Source organism: Podarcis melisellensis, assembly GCF_964234715.1.
Source record: "Podarcis melisellensis genome assembly, chromosome: 1".
NCBI lineage: Eukaryota > Metazoa > Chordata > Lepidosauria > Squamata > Lacertidae > Podarcis > Podarcis melisellensis.
In genome coordinates this window covers 3,556,590-3,570,469 of record NC_138528.1, presented here as the reverse complement: position 1 = coordinate 3,570,469, position 13,880 = coordinate 3,556,590, and the positions used below count along the sequence as shown (strand labels likewise).

General features: G+C 47.9%; 1 protein-coding gene across 1 annotated transcript in view; it reads left to right on the top strand.

Moving 5' to 3' along the window:
• Positions 1-13,880, top strand: part of NIN (ninein) — a 123,489-nt gene that overhangs the window by 63,110 nt on the left and 46,499 nt on the right. The window contains exons 6-9 of the mRNA XM_081921416.1: positions 10,593-10,632; positions 11,281-11,468; positions 12,283-12,429; positions 13,099-13,266. Coding sequence (XP_081777542.1) covers positions 10,593-10,632; positions 11,281-11,468; positions 12,283-12,429; positions 13,099-13,266 — 543 coding nt within the window. The remainder of the gene's footprint in view (positions 1-10,592; positions 10,633-11,280; positions 11,469-12,282; positions 12,430-13,098; positions 13,267-13,880) is intronic.

Genomic DNA, 13,880 nt, shown 5'->3' with positions numbered 1-13,880 from the left:
CCACATATATCAAGCAAAATAGAAACATTGCCACCCGACCCCACCCCCACTCACATTTTCCTCCCTTCACCTCTTTCCCCCTTTTCTTCCTAATGTCTCAACAAATGAAACTGATCTGTAAAAAATGTTACTTGAAAAAAAGAGAGAGAGATTGCACGTGCTTTTGTAAACCAAGAAAAGCTTTAATAATAATAATAAAATAAAACAGCCTCCAGTCTTAAGAGGATGTGCTGCATGCCACCTTCTGGACGGGCCAGGCTATGCAGTAGCACAGCTGATAAGAAGGCAGGAGCTGGATGCAAAGTCAATGTAGCCCAGTGTTCTGACTCCAACAGTGGTCAGCTTCCAGGCATGATACAAGAGCTGCTGCTCTTTACCGCCAGCATCCATGGCCTCCAATTCTGGGAGGTTGATGTGACTGATGCTATCAAGGGAAGTAGTAGTGCCACTGTATTCTGCTCTGGTCAGACCTCACCTGGAGTACTGTGTCCAGTTCTGGGCACCACAGTTCAAGAAGGACACTGACAAACTGGAACGTGTCCAGAGGAGGGCAACCAAAATGGTCAAAGGCCTGGAAACGATGCCTTATGAGGAACGGCTAAGGGAGCTGGGCATGTTTAGCCTGGAGAAGAGGAGGTTAAGGGGTGATATGATAGCCATGCTCAAATATATAAAAGGATGTCACATAGAGGAGGGAGAAAGGTTGTTTTCTGCTGCTCCAGAGAAGCGGACACGGAGCAATGGATCCAAACGACAAGAAAGAAGATTCCACCTAAACATTAGGAAGAACTTCCTGACAGTAAGAGCTGTTTGACAGTGGAATTTGCTGCCAAGGAGTGTGGTGGAGTCTCCTTCTTTGGAGGTCTTGAAGCAGAGGCTTGACAACCATATGTCAGGAGTGCTCTGATGGTGTTTCCTGCTTGGCAGGGGGTTGGACTCGATGGCCCTTGTGGTCTCTTCCAACTCTATGATTCTATGATGCGTGTAGATGGAACGTATACTAAGCTACTGGGCCTGGTCAAATGTGGTGGTAATGAATTCTGTACATGTTTTTATACAGTGGTACCCCAGGTTACATACGCTTCAGGTCACAGACTCCACTAACCCAGAAATAGTACCTTGGGTTAAGAACTTTGCTTCAGGATGAGAACAGAAATTGTGCTCCGGTGGCGCGGTGGCAGCAGGAGGTCCCATTAGCTAAAGTGGAGTTTCAGGTTAAGAATGGACCTCTGGAACGAATTAAGTACTTAACCTGACGTACCACTGTACTGCCTGAAAACCAACCGGCGTGCAGTTCCACAGATAAGCTTCAGTAGTCGGGGAGAGGGAGATGGAACCAGGCTGAGACGTTGAAAGCAAGCCATGAACATTTTGCAACCCAGCCTGCCAAGCACTGCCCTGGGACCAACTTATGCTGCTCTGCGCGCAGCACTCCCAAGGACTTGATGTGAAGCTCCCGGTTTTCCTGGGGGTTGCAAAATGGCGAGCCTTAAATGTTGATCCAGTCAAATAAAGTCCCCCTTTCCCCCACAAAAGGAGAACGCTGTGATCCAAAAAGGCCAATGTGCATCAGTGAAGATTCACTGAGTACAGTGGTACCTTGGTTTAAGAACAGCTTAGTTTATCAACGCTGCAAACCCAGAAGTAGGTGTTTTGGTTTGTGAACTTTGTCTCGGAAGCAGAACATGTTGAGTGTGTTCCATTTATAAATTGAGTCCTCCGCTGTTATGGGAAAGCACGCCTTGGTTTAAGAATGCTTTGGTTTAAGAACGGACTTCTGGAATGGATTAAGTTCGTAAACCCAGGTACCGCTGTATTGTTGTTATTATTTAATGTTAAATACTAAGTTAAATAAACTTATTAATATATTTTTTAAAAAGCTCAAGTGGTGTGCAACATAGAATATATGAAACAAAGACAATAAATCAATATAAAGCCATAAAACAGGATACCAAACCCCCAAAGTATGGCACTGGTACTGTTGCAGTGTAAGAATATTGTAAGAAATCAATATTTTAGTGTGGCAACACCCAGATTTTGGAGCTCCTTACCTCCTGACATAACTATACCCTTTTTCGTGTCTGCTTGAAACTTCTTCTTGTTGTCGCAAGCCTTCCACACCTCTAGAATTCTGGCATGTCTTCCAATCACTTTCTCTCGCTCCTGATTTCAGTTTTTACATACTAGCTTTCAGTTTTCTGTTACCGGTCATTTTGACATTGGCAGGTTTCTTTGTAAGCCACTAAGAGGTTTTAATGCAAACAAGCAGCATCTAAGCGCTGCCATGGAAAAAGAAACAAAACCAAAGCAAATTTGCACAGGTCAGCAAGAGGAACAGCCCAGCGCACGTGCCTTCGGGCCTGCCACTCGAACCCATAACCGGGCTCTTGATTTATCGCAGTGCCTCCCCCCAAAAAAACATGTGTGTTTGTGCTGCGAGACAAAGCCCACTGGGGGCCAGCTCCCCAGCCCCACCCCGGCCTCATTTAATTGACAATATATATTCCTGGAGAGAAGAAAAGGTCCGTCTTCCGGCAGCAGATGGCCGGGTGGGAGCCGGGAGGGCGAGGAGATTTCTCTGGGCGAGAATGCAGATGCTTCCACGGGTCTTGAGCCTGGTCATTGTGCAACTTGGGGGCCATCTGTTCTTCCAGGCAGCGAGGGCTGGGCTGGGCGTCTATCGGAATAATGCGCTCCTGGAATCCAGGGCGGCTGAGCTAGTAATGCGCGTGACCTTCATCCAGCTGCAGAACAACGGCCATCTGGGCCAGGATACCTGGAGTGACAATGGAGCCCCTGGAAGCGCCCCCTTTTGTCTCCCGGCCGACGGCTTGCCTTCTGGGGCGCCATTTTGGGGGTGGCTTGACCTCTCGCCTCATTTGCCTCCTCTTCACAATGGGCTCTTGTCTTGAGCTTGGGCTATGGTAATGAGGAAGTGTGTGTGTGTGTTTGTGTGGAGCTAAGCCAGCCGAGGAGGTTGGTGTCTGGATACAATGGGGGGCCCTTAATCTGGGCGGGCTTAGAGGGGATGCTTGCAGAAGCAACTGGATTGCCATTGGGAGAGCTTTGGCGGCCAGCTCTGCTCCCGGCAATTGGCCGTCAGAATTAAACCAAAGTAAAATTTGGTAAAATGAATAGGAAGAGGTGCTTACAGCAGTACATTAAAAGTATAGTAAGTTGCCCCTCTTGTGACTGTTGCCTAATGCGACTATTAAATTGCATGTTGTGTTAGAATTGTTCAAAGCCAAGCTTGTAATAATATATCCATGCAATCTATTGTGAATTTTAAAAATTAGAAATTTGAGGGGAGTGATGAATTTGGACGTTCCTGGAAGAAATTGAAATTAGTGCCTACGCAGCTGTATTCTGCACTTTTGACTGCAGATCAGATTGGTGAACCATTGCCTTTTACTGCTCCAGCCCAATGAGGCATTTATTTTGTAGTTCTTGTATGGGAAAAGCTTGAGAACTGGAATTTTCATTAAAACAATGTAATTTATTTTAATTTTTTTTTTAAAAAAAAGAATTAAACCGAAGTTGGCAGGTGCTCACAGGATCTTCCTGCAAATTGTGCGGATTTTCGGAAAGTTTTTGTGGCTTTCTTTGAGATGGCCTTTTTTGTGGTAGGGGGCGGAGAAACGTTGTGCAACATGTTTTTTTTTTGTATTTCTCCCCTGGTTCCCCCCCCCCCCAATTCTCCTTAAAACTTTTGTGGCTGTTTGTAAGGTGTATTATTATTATTAGTCTCCGCTGTGTTCCCTTTCCCTAAACCTTCAACAGTTGCATCCTCCTAGGTTAGAGGACAAAGAATCTTATCTAGGGAGGGAATTCTAAGAAACTGGCCTACACCCCACAGGGTTTATTTGGAAAGATACTATAGCATGTGTAATAAAAATGAGACATATACAGTCATACCTCGGGTTAAAGTAGCTTCGGGTTGAGCGTTTTCCAGTTGCACTCTGCGGCGATCCGGAAGTAACGGAACGTGGTACTTCTGGGTTTTGCCACTCGCGCATGTGCAGATGCTCAAAATGACGTCACACGCATGCGCAGACACAGCGAATCGCGACCCACGCAGACGCTCAAAATGACGTCACACGCATTCGCAGAAACAGCGAATCACGACCCGCGCATGCGCAGACACTCGAAATGACGTCACGCGCATGCGCAGACACAGCGAATCGCGATCCGCGCAGACGCTCAAAATGACGTCACACGCATGCACAGACACCACGAATCGCGACCCACGCACGCGCAGAGGCGGGTTGCGTTCGCTTCAGGAAGCAAACAGGGCTTCGTAACAGATCCCGTTCGCATCCAGAGGTACCACTGTATATATGCACACACACTGATCATACATTTATATGCACACTCTTTCAGAAATTGTTGCTTGTGAAACCATTTTATTGGTTTGCTGAGAGGCACAGCATCTATTTTCCATGCAAAACGTCCCCGCTTCCCTTCGACTGTTCCCATGACTGTTCCCATGTGGGAAGGTGCAACCATTGCTTGCTATCTCCCTATTCATACAAGTTAACATCGCAGGCAGAATTTGAACGTGGTGTCACTGCTCAGGGGCCCAGCTGTGTAGTAGTAAGTAGTAGTAATAATAATATTAATATTAATAATAATAATAATATTTTATTTATATCTCTCCCCAGCCAGAGCCCGGCTCAGTGTGGCTAACACCAATAAAATCACAGTAAAAACATAATAGGGGGAAAGAGAGGAAGGCGGGGGGGGGAATTTAAAATACAGGTTAAAGTGCAATTTAAAATGCAGCCTCATTTTAAAGTAGCCAATAAATCAAGACCATAAGGGGAGGGAAACATAAGGGTGAGACGGAGTCCAAACCAAAGGCAGGCGGAACAGCTCTGTCTTGCAGGCCCTGCGGAAAGATGTCAAGTCCTGCAGGGCCCTGGTCTCTGATGACAGAGTGTTCCACCAAGTCGGGGCCAGTACTGAAAAGACCCTGGCCCTAGTTGAGACCAGTCTAACCACCTTGTGTTGTCATTTGTGGGGCATACCAGGAGAGGCGGTCCCGTAGGTACGTGGGTCCTAGGCCACATAGGGCTTTAAAGGTCAAAACCAGCACCTTAAACCTGACCCTGTACTCCACCGGGAGCCAGTGCCGCCCAGGTAGTGCGCATATTCTGCAGCTCTTTGCAAACATGCTGCTGCTGTGTTCTGTCTAGCCTGGAGAAATGGATGGTTTAATCCAGAGGCCGCCAGTCCCTTTGGGGCTTGTGGAAACCTCTGGATTTTGAGTGAGTGCTATGGATGCGACTCCACATCTGGCAGCTTCTCTCACTTCTTCCATGAGCACAGCCAGGATTTTTTAAATTGGGAGAAACCCCACCCCCCAAAGAGGACATTACGGGGGACAGGCTTCTGCTAGGGCAGCAGAACCTCAGTTAATTGAGTATTTTTAACGCTTTTCAAGACTTCTTGAGGATTTGAGGGGCAGCTGCTCCCACCCTTGGCTACTCCCATGCTCCTTCTCCAGTGAATTCTCCTCCCACCAGAAAAAGTATATACATGTAAGGTAAAGGTAAAGGGACCCCTGACCATTAGGTCCAGTCGTGACCGACTCTGGGGTTGCAGCACTCATCTCACTTTACTGGCCGAGGGAGCCGGGGTACAGCTTCCGGGTCATGTGGCCAGCATGACTGAGCCACTTCTGGTGAAACCAGAGCAGCGCACGGAAACGCTGTTCACCTTCCCGCCGGAGTGGTACTTATTTATCTACTTTTGACGTGTTTTCGAACTGCTAGGTTGGCAGGAGCAGGGACTGAGCAACGGGAGCTCACCCCGTCGGGGGGATTCGAACCGCTGACCTTCTGATCGGCAAGTCCTAGGCTCAGTGGTTTAACCCACAGCGCCACCCGTGTCCCTATATACATGTACAACCCCCTTTTTCAAGCAATCTTGTGAAAGATGGAGTCAGCAGAATTAATTTGAGCCTTTTTCAAGGAGAAAAATGTATCCATGTTCACTCAAGGATGTTATTGGGTCCCAGATACCACGCTGGGCAGCCCCATATTAAAGGATTTGTTTGTTTTGAACCACAGTAGACAAGGCCATACACAAGCTTCTCTCTGTGATCATTTTTACTCCCAGTTTCACCTTGTTCGTGAAATGCAAAGCAAATGTCCCTCTTTCCTTTTTGTCTGGTGCCAGAAAGAGTTGCCTGCATTCTTCCTATCTGCATTCCAGCCTTTTTTTTTTATCATCACAGGTCATTTGAGGAAAACGAGAAACCAGTTTTCCCTAATTCCTTAATTCCGCTGCCTCTAAAGTAGAGCAGGCTGATCGACACAACGTTTAACAAATCTTTAGGCTGCTTAAAAAAAATATTATTAGGATTCTTTGTAAACTCGGTTGGCCAAATCAGCCCCCAGTTTCTGCGCTCAAATCTGTGACCTTGGAGAGAGTGTGTTTGGTTTTTTTGCAAAACCCTTTGTGCATTCAGTGCGTCGGGCGTCAGGCTGTCACATGTTGTGTTTACATTTTACTTCCTGGACAGATGAGGGGAGGCTGAAAATACCCCCCCTGATTTGAAAGCAATGGAATTTGGTAGATTTGCTCTGTGTCAGGGCCCAGGTTCCATGCCAGGAATAAATTAATTAAAAAGTTCTGGAAGAACATGGTTAAAAAATATACTGCTTCACGAACTGTAATCTTGGTGCATGTTTAAGCGTTTCCAAAATCAGCCCCTCGAGGCAAACCCCAAAGTCACTGGGGAATCATTGTGAAAACCTGTTCCCTATGACCTGCCCTCTGGGATTGTCCCTGAGATGAAATCAGGAGTGGACCTCAGTCAGGTACACACCCTCCCTTGATGCAGGTGGGAGTTGGAGCCTGGAGAGCCAGCATTTTGGGAGGAAATTATGCTGACGGGTTCCCATTGGGGAGTTTGTGGGCTGTGCTATAATCAATGATGGAGTTCTGCGTGTTTCAGGCATCCCTGGTGGTTGGACTGGGAATGTGCTGTCTGAAATGTGCTGCCAATCAGCACAGACAATACTGTTCTTAGAATCTAATAATAATAATAATAATAATTAATTAATTTTATTATTTATACCCCGCCCATCTGGCTGGGTTTCCCCAGCTGCTCTGGGCAGCTTCCTTTAAAATAAAAAAAAATACATATAGCTTAAACATTAAAAACTTGCCTAAACAAGGCTACCTTCAGATGTCTTTTAAAAGTAAGATAGTTGTTTATTGCCTTGATATCTGATGGGAGGGCGTTGCACAGGGCGGGCGCCACCACCAAGAAGGCCCTCTGCCTGGTTCCCTGTAACTTGGCTTCTCGCAGTGAAGGAAGCGCCAGAAGGCACTCGGAGCTGGACCTCCATGTCTGGGCTGAATGATGGGAGTGGATCTCAGCCCAAGACCTGTGTACTTTCCTGCTTGAGTTTGGGGTCTCCCTCACCCCCCTCCACTTCCTAATCTTTCAAATTATGGAGCCCAAGCATGCAACAGGAGTTCTGAAAAGTAGAGTGACCTAATCCAGTTTCCATGGCTACTCCAGTAGATTAATGGCATTTTTAGCCGTAATCTGAATGAGAAGCATTATTATTTTCGTGACGCCAGAGCCTTTACCGGGTGCTCTGTGGCTCTTCTTCCAAATGCATCAGTCACATGAATGCATTTTTTAAAAAAAAAATGAGCATCTTTTAAACGGTGGAATGTTAACGGCCAATTCCACCCTTTCGGAAGCTTGAGCCTGAGTTGTGTGTGTGTGATTGTCGCGGGGTTGTTGTTTTTTGCAGCTTTGTATAAATAAGGAGTGAATTGTTTCATGAGCGGCTGAGGGGGTGGATCTCCCAGTGGAGGAAAGGGGATGTTGTATCATTTCAAAAACGCGTATGAACTGCTTTGATGCACGTTTTAAAAATAAACCAGCCATTATCGTTGCCTGGCGCTTGGAGAGAGGGGAGGAGCCGCCGCTGCCTGATTCCTACAGTAGCTAAAAGTGTTCTGCGTGGAAAGACAGATGTTTAGCCGGAGGAGAGAGACGCAAGCTGGTGTGTCCTTGGAATGACACCGATTCTGGCTTCCTAGATATAGGCAAGGGGTTCCTCCTCCTCCTCATCCCCCTGCCCTGGGCGCTGCTCATCGCTGGGTAAATCCATGCGGCCGTGCAGGGAGGTTTTGAGGCCTCTACCTCTGCCCATTTTCTAGAAGAATCACAGAATCATAGAGCTGCAAAGGGACCCCAAGGGTCATCTAGTCCAACCCCCTGCCGTCACAGCTGAGAAGAGGCTCCAAGTTGCTGCAAACAGTGTGTGATTGTGCAGCGAGGGAGGCATGTTTCAAGCACTTGGAACGCTGTGATTTCAGTAAATATTTCAACTCCCCCTGCAAGGTTTGTTGTTGTTGTTGTTGTTTAGTCGTTTAGTCATGTCCGACTCTTCGTGACCCCCCTGGACCAGAGCACGCCAGGCCCTTCTGTCTTCCACAGCCTCCCGCAGTTTGGTCAAACTCATGCTGGTAGCTTCAAGAACACTGTCCCACCATCTCGTCCTCTGTCGTCCCCTTCTCCTTGTGCCCTCCATCTTTCCCAACATCAGGGTCTTTCCCAGGGAGTCTTCTCGTCTCATGAGGTGGCCAAAGTATTGGAGCCTCAGCTTCAGGATCTGTCCTTCCAGTGAGCACTCAGGGCTGATTTCCTTCAGAATGGAGAGGTTGGATCTTCTTGCAGTCCATGGGACTCTCAGGAGTCTCCTCCAGCACCAGAATTCAAAAGCATCAAGGTAGCTACCCTGCAAGGTAGACCGGTACATTTGTTCCTTTCCACCATACAGGATGGCAGAGATGGGAAGCTGGTTATTCTGCTGCTTTTGTGTAACAAGGAACTGGGGACCCCTCGGGAACCCCTTCTTCATTGCTATTAATGGCCTCAAGAGTGGAGGGGGGCAACTGACACTGGAGAATAGGGGTCGGGGGTTGGACTTCGTTGGACTGGTCATGTTGTGAGGATGCCTGATGATCGTCTTCGAAAGCAACGACTCTATTCTGAACTTAAAAATGGAAAGCGTAATGCTGGTGGTCAACAAAAGAGGTTCAAAGACTCTCTCAAGGCAAATCTTTAAAAAACGTAGTATAAACACTGACAACTGGGAAACACTGGCCTGCGAACACTCCAGTTGGAGAACAGCCTTTCCCAAAGGTGTCATGGGCTTGGAAGACGCTCAAACTCGGGACGAAAGGGATAAACATGCTAAGAGGAAGGCACGCTTGGCAAATCCACACCGTGATCAACTCCTGCCCAGAAACCAATGTCCCCACTGTGGAAGGATGTGTGGATCCAGAATTGGCCTCCACAGTCACTTACGGACACATTGCTAAAACCGTGTTTATGGAAGACAATCTTACTCAGCTACGAGGGATCGCCAAAGAAGAAGGCGTAATCTTTCCCCTGCCCGGACCACAAAAAAGGGTAGTCGCTCCCAGTGCCGGGGTGGAATTTTTTTGTGGTCTGGAGCTGTCAAATACATGGAGTCAGTCACCTAAGCACATATTACCTGTCTGCAGGGCCGGATTTAGGTTTGATGCAGCCCTAAGCTACTGAAGGTAATAGGTAAAGGTAAAGGGACCCCTGAGCATTAGGTCCAGTCGTGACCGGCTCTGGGGTTGCAGCGCTCATCTCACTTTATTGGCTGAGGGAACCGGCATTTGTCCGCAGACAGCTTCCGGGTCATGTGGCCAGCATGACTAAGCTGCTTCTGGCAAACCAGAGCAGTGCACGGAAACACCGTTTGCCTTCCCGCCGGAGTGGTACCTATTTATCTACTTGCACTTTGACATGCTTTCAAACTGCTAGGTTGGCAAGAGCAGGGACAGAGCAATAGAAGCTCATCCCGTCGTGGGGATTTGAACCGCCGACCTTCTGATCAGCAAGTCCTAGGCTCCGTGGTTTAACCCACAGCGCCACCCGCGTCCCTACTGAAGGTAATGGGGCCCTTTATATGTCCAGCTGTCCTTTGTCAACAACAAATGGTCCCTGTTTTTTGTGTTGAATATATGCTATATGGTAATTTATTTGCATTACTTTCTATGGGAAAGCGCACCTTGGTTTTGGAGCAGACTTCTGGAATGGATTAAGTTTGAGAACCAAGGTACCACTGTATATAGAAATGAGCAAACCAGTGCTGTTTTAGGGAGCAGGCGAGCAGGCAGGGCCAATGACTTACATCACAAGAGCCTACACAACACAAAACACTGTTGCTGTGTGTAGGTTTTATTTTATTTGTTTTTTATCTTATATTTTGGAAATGCACATCCAGTTATTTTTTCCTTTAAATTTTTGGGGGACCCCCCAAGAGAGTGGGCCCCAAAGCTATAGCTTGTTTAGCTTATACGTAAATCCGGCACTGCCTGTCTGGCTTCTAAAACATCTTCTGCAATAAATCTACTAGTCCCTAAGGTGCCAAAATCAGACTCTTGATTGGTTTTGTTGTTCTGGGCTAACAATGGGGTTTCCCTGTCCTTCAGACTGTCCATACCTGCATTTGAAAGAGGAAGCTGATTTCTGTTTCTCTCTCTCTCTCTCTCTCTCTCTCTCTCTCTCTCTCTCTCTCTCTCAGCACTGGAGATCCCAAGACAGCGAAGAGTATGAGGCGGAAGGTAAGAGAGGAAGGCGGCAACCCCTCTGCGGATCTTGTCTTAATTCATGGAGTTAGGGAGAAGGTGTTTCCCTCCTCCTATGTTGATAAATACAAATAAATGTTTTAAGTATAATGGACTCTAGCGAGGGCAGCTATAGAGTGGGAAATGAATGCTTTGTTTAGTGTTCTTGCGCTTTCAAATCAGAGCTGCAAAACGAGCAGCTAGCACACTCTGCCTTGAAAACTGGCCATTTCAAAATGTGGGATTTTAAAATGTTGGGATTATTTCCCAAAATACTCTTGGGTTGCTTCCACATACTAACGCTTGCTATATAGATTTTTATGGAGCGGTCTGATCTGTCCCAAGACATTAGCTGCCTTGAGTGGCTTCACCACGTGGTCTCCAGAATTTCTTTTGCAAACTCGCAAGGGAGACTGGAGTGCAAAGCTCAGAATCAGGCTCCAGTGCAGAGTTCAGCCCCAGCTTCCTCTCTCTGAGCAAGGGAGGGTGGAGAGAAATATATTAGAATCAATTCAGTTGTTGCTAGACAAACAGATATTATTGTCTAGCAATATTATTAATATTAATAGTAATATTAATATTTTTTTCTTCTTAACCTTGTTTCCTTTTCAAGACAAGCTTATTCTTCCTTTTTTCCCCTTTAAGGTCAGCTGAGATTCTGGAATCCCGACGACCTGAATGCCTCCCCAAACATCTCCCCCACTCAAGACTGGATAGAGGAGAAGCTGCACGAGGTCTGCGAAAGCTTGGGCATCTCCAGAGATGGGCATCTCAGCAGGAAGAAGCTGGTCTCCATTTGCAAACAGTACGGCTTGCAGAATGTTGACATGCAGGTAACCCGTTCTGAGCACCTTCCCCTTCTTCTCAATTCAGGCTGCCTGCCATGGCTGCAGATATAATAATAATAATAATAGTAATAATAGTAATTTATTTATACCCCAACCTCCCCAGCCAGAGCCAGGCTCAGGGCGGCTAACAGCAATAAAATAACAGTAAAAACATAATAGGAGGAAAGGGGGGCAATTTAAAATACAGGTTAAAATAGAATTTAAAATGCAGCCTCATTTATAAAGGTAAAAGGACCCCTGACCATTAGGTCCAGTCGTGGCCGACTCTGGGGTTGCGGCGCTCATCTTGCTTTATTGGCCGAGGGAGCCGGCTGACAGCTTCCAGGTCATGTGGCCAGCATGACTAAGCCGCTTCTGGCGAACCAGAGCAGTGCACGGAAACACCGTTTACCTTCCCGCCAGAGTGGTACCTATTCATCTACTTGCACTTCAATGTGCTTTTGAACTGCTAGGTTGGCAGGAGCAGGGACCGGGCAATGGGAGCTCACCCCATCGTGGGGATTCAAACCGCCGACCTTCTGATCGGCAAGTCCTCGGCTCTGTGGTTTAACCCACTGCGTCACCCGCGTCCCATTATAGTAGCCGATAAATCAAGACCACAAGGGGAGGGAAACATAAGGGTGAGACTGAGTCCAAACCAAAGGCCAGTAGCAACAGTTCTGTCTTGCAGGCCCTGTGGAAAGATGTCAGGTCCTGCAGGGCCCTGGTCTCTTAGGACAGAGCATTCCACCAAGTGGGGGCCAGTAGTGGTTCTCCCCTTTTTCTGCTCTATCTGAGGGTGTATTTTGATTCTTCTCAGGTGGCAGAGGACGTCTTCCGCAACCTCGAGCACGACGGCACGATGAGCATCGAAGACTTTTTCTACAGCTTCTTCAAAATCGGGAAGCCTCTCCCACCTTCAGCTTCGACTCCCTACAGGCAACTCAAGCGCCATCTCTCCATGCAGGTGAGAAACCTCAGGTGTATCCCCACCCCCATCGCAATTGTCTAAAATCAGTTGACTTTCGCAAGGATGGAAGAATGAGGAATTGCCAATGAAAGAACAATGGCAAGAAAAACTGATGACCTATGCTGAGTTGGCAAAGTTAACATATAAATTATGTGGAGGATAGTCTGACTTCCTTAGGGCCCGGGACCTCCAAACTATGCTTATTCATGGACCTTAAGGTCCTTTGCGGGACAGACCAGGAGAGGTGGTCCCATAGATATGAGGGCCCTAAGCCACCCTAAACTGGGTGAAGAAATACTTACTCTCTCTCATGAGAGAGGCAGAAAAACTACCACAGTGAGCATAATTATTTGGGGTTTTTTTTATTAAAAAAAACAGAATATATGTACCGCTTGATTGCAGTAAACATCCAAGTGGTTTTCAGGAAATATTAAAGTTCTACCTCTTCTGCGTCTCCTCCGTCAAAAACAGTTCCTTTCATTGAGAAATCTAGGATTCCAGACCAGTCTTCTCCCTGACATGCTAGTTTTATAGGTGGAGTGGAATTTTGGGAGGCTGGAATTTCAGCACAACCGATTATTGCAGGGGGCTGGACTAGATGACTCTAGAGATCCCTTCCAGCTCCATTCCTGTGGTTCCCTTTCTCTCTCTCTCTCCCATTCTCAGTCCTTCGATGAATGCGGAAGGCGGACCACCACACCTTCGGCAATGACAAGCACCATCGGCTTCCGTGTTTTCTCCAGCCTGGATGACGGAATGGGCTACGCGGAGGTAGAGCAGATCCTTGACGCCTGGCATGAAGAAGGAATCGAGAACAGCCATGAGATCCTGAAGGTAAGCACTTCAACTGCCTCTCGGCCACCGGGGCACGCTGTGCTGGTCACGGGGGGTTACCGTACGGCGTGGTCAGAGTCCAGTCCAAGGTCAGGGGTACAGTATGGAGGCTGTCCGTCAGGCTGAAGCTGGGTCCAAGGCAGGGAGTCGAGTGGGGTCAGGAGCTCCGGCAGAAAAGCAGGACAGGGTGCAGGCAGGAACAGGTTACCAACAATGTTGCTCCCGCAACCTGCGACTGGGGCTGGCTGGCTTTTATCTCCTCTGAGGCATAGGGCGGCCCCGGTCCACAGGTGATTCGCCTCTCCTGACCTGGAGGCGAGCACTCCTCCTGCGGGAACTCAGTTCCCTCCGCCTCTCTGCCCTGAGCCTCTGCAGCTCAGGAGAGGCAGGAGGGTTACCGGACCCAGAGGCAACCTCCGCTTCCTCTGACGGGGCTGAGAGTGGAGCACCTGCAGGCAATGGGTCCTCCATCACCTCAGGAGCTAGAGCAGATTCAGCTGATGCCTGCATCTGAGGATCCAGCACAGGTGAGGGCCCTTCAGGTTCAAGCCCCAGCCCCGGCTGAGCCGGTCCTGGAGGCGGGGACTCCTGTGCAGGCTGGGATTCCTCAGGTT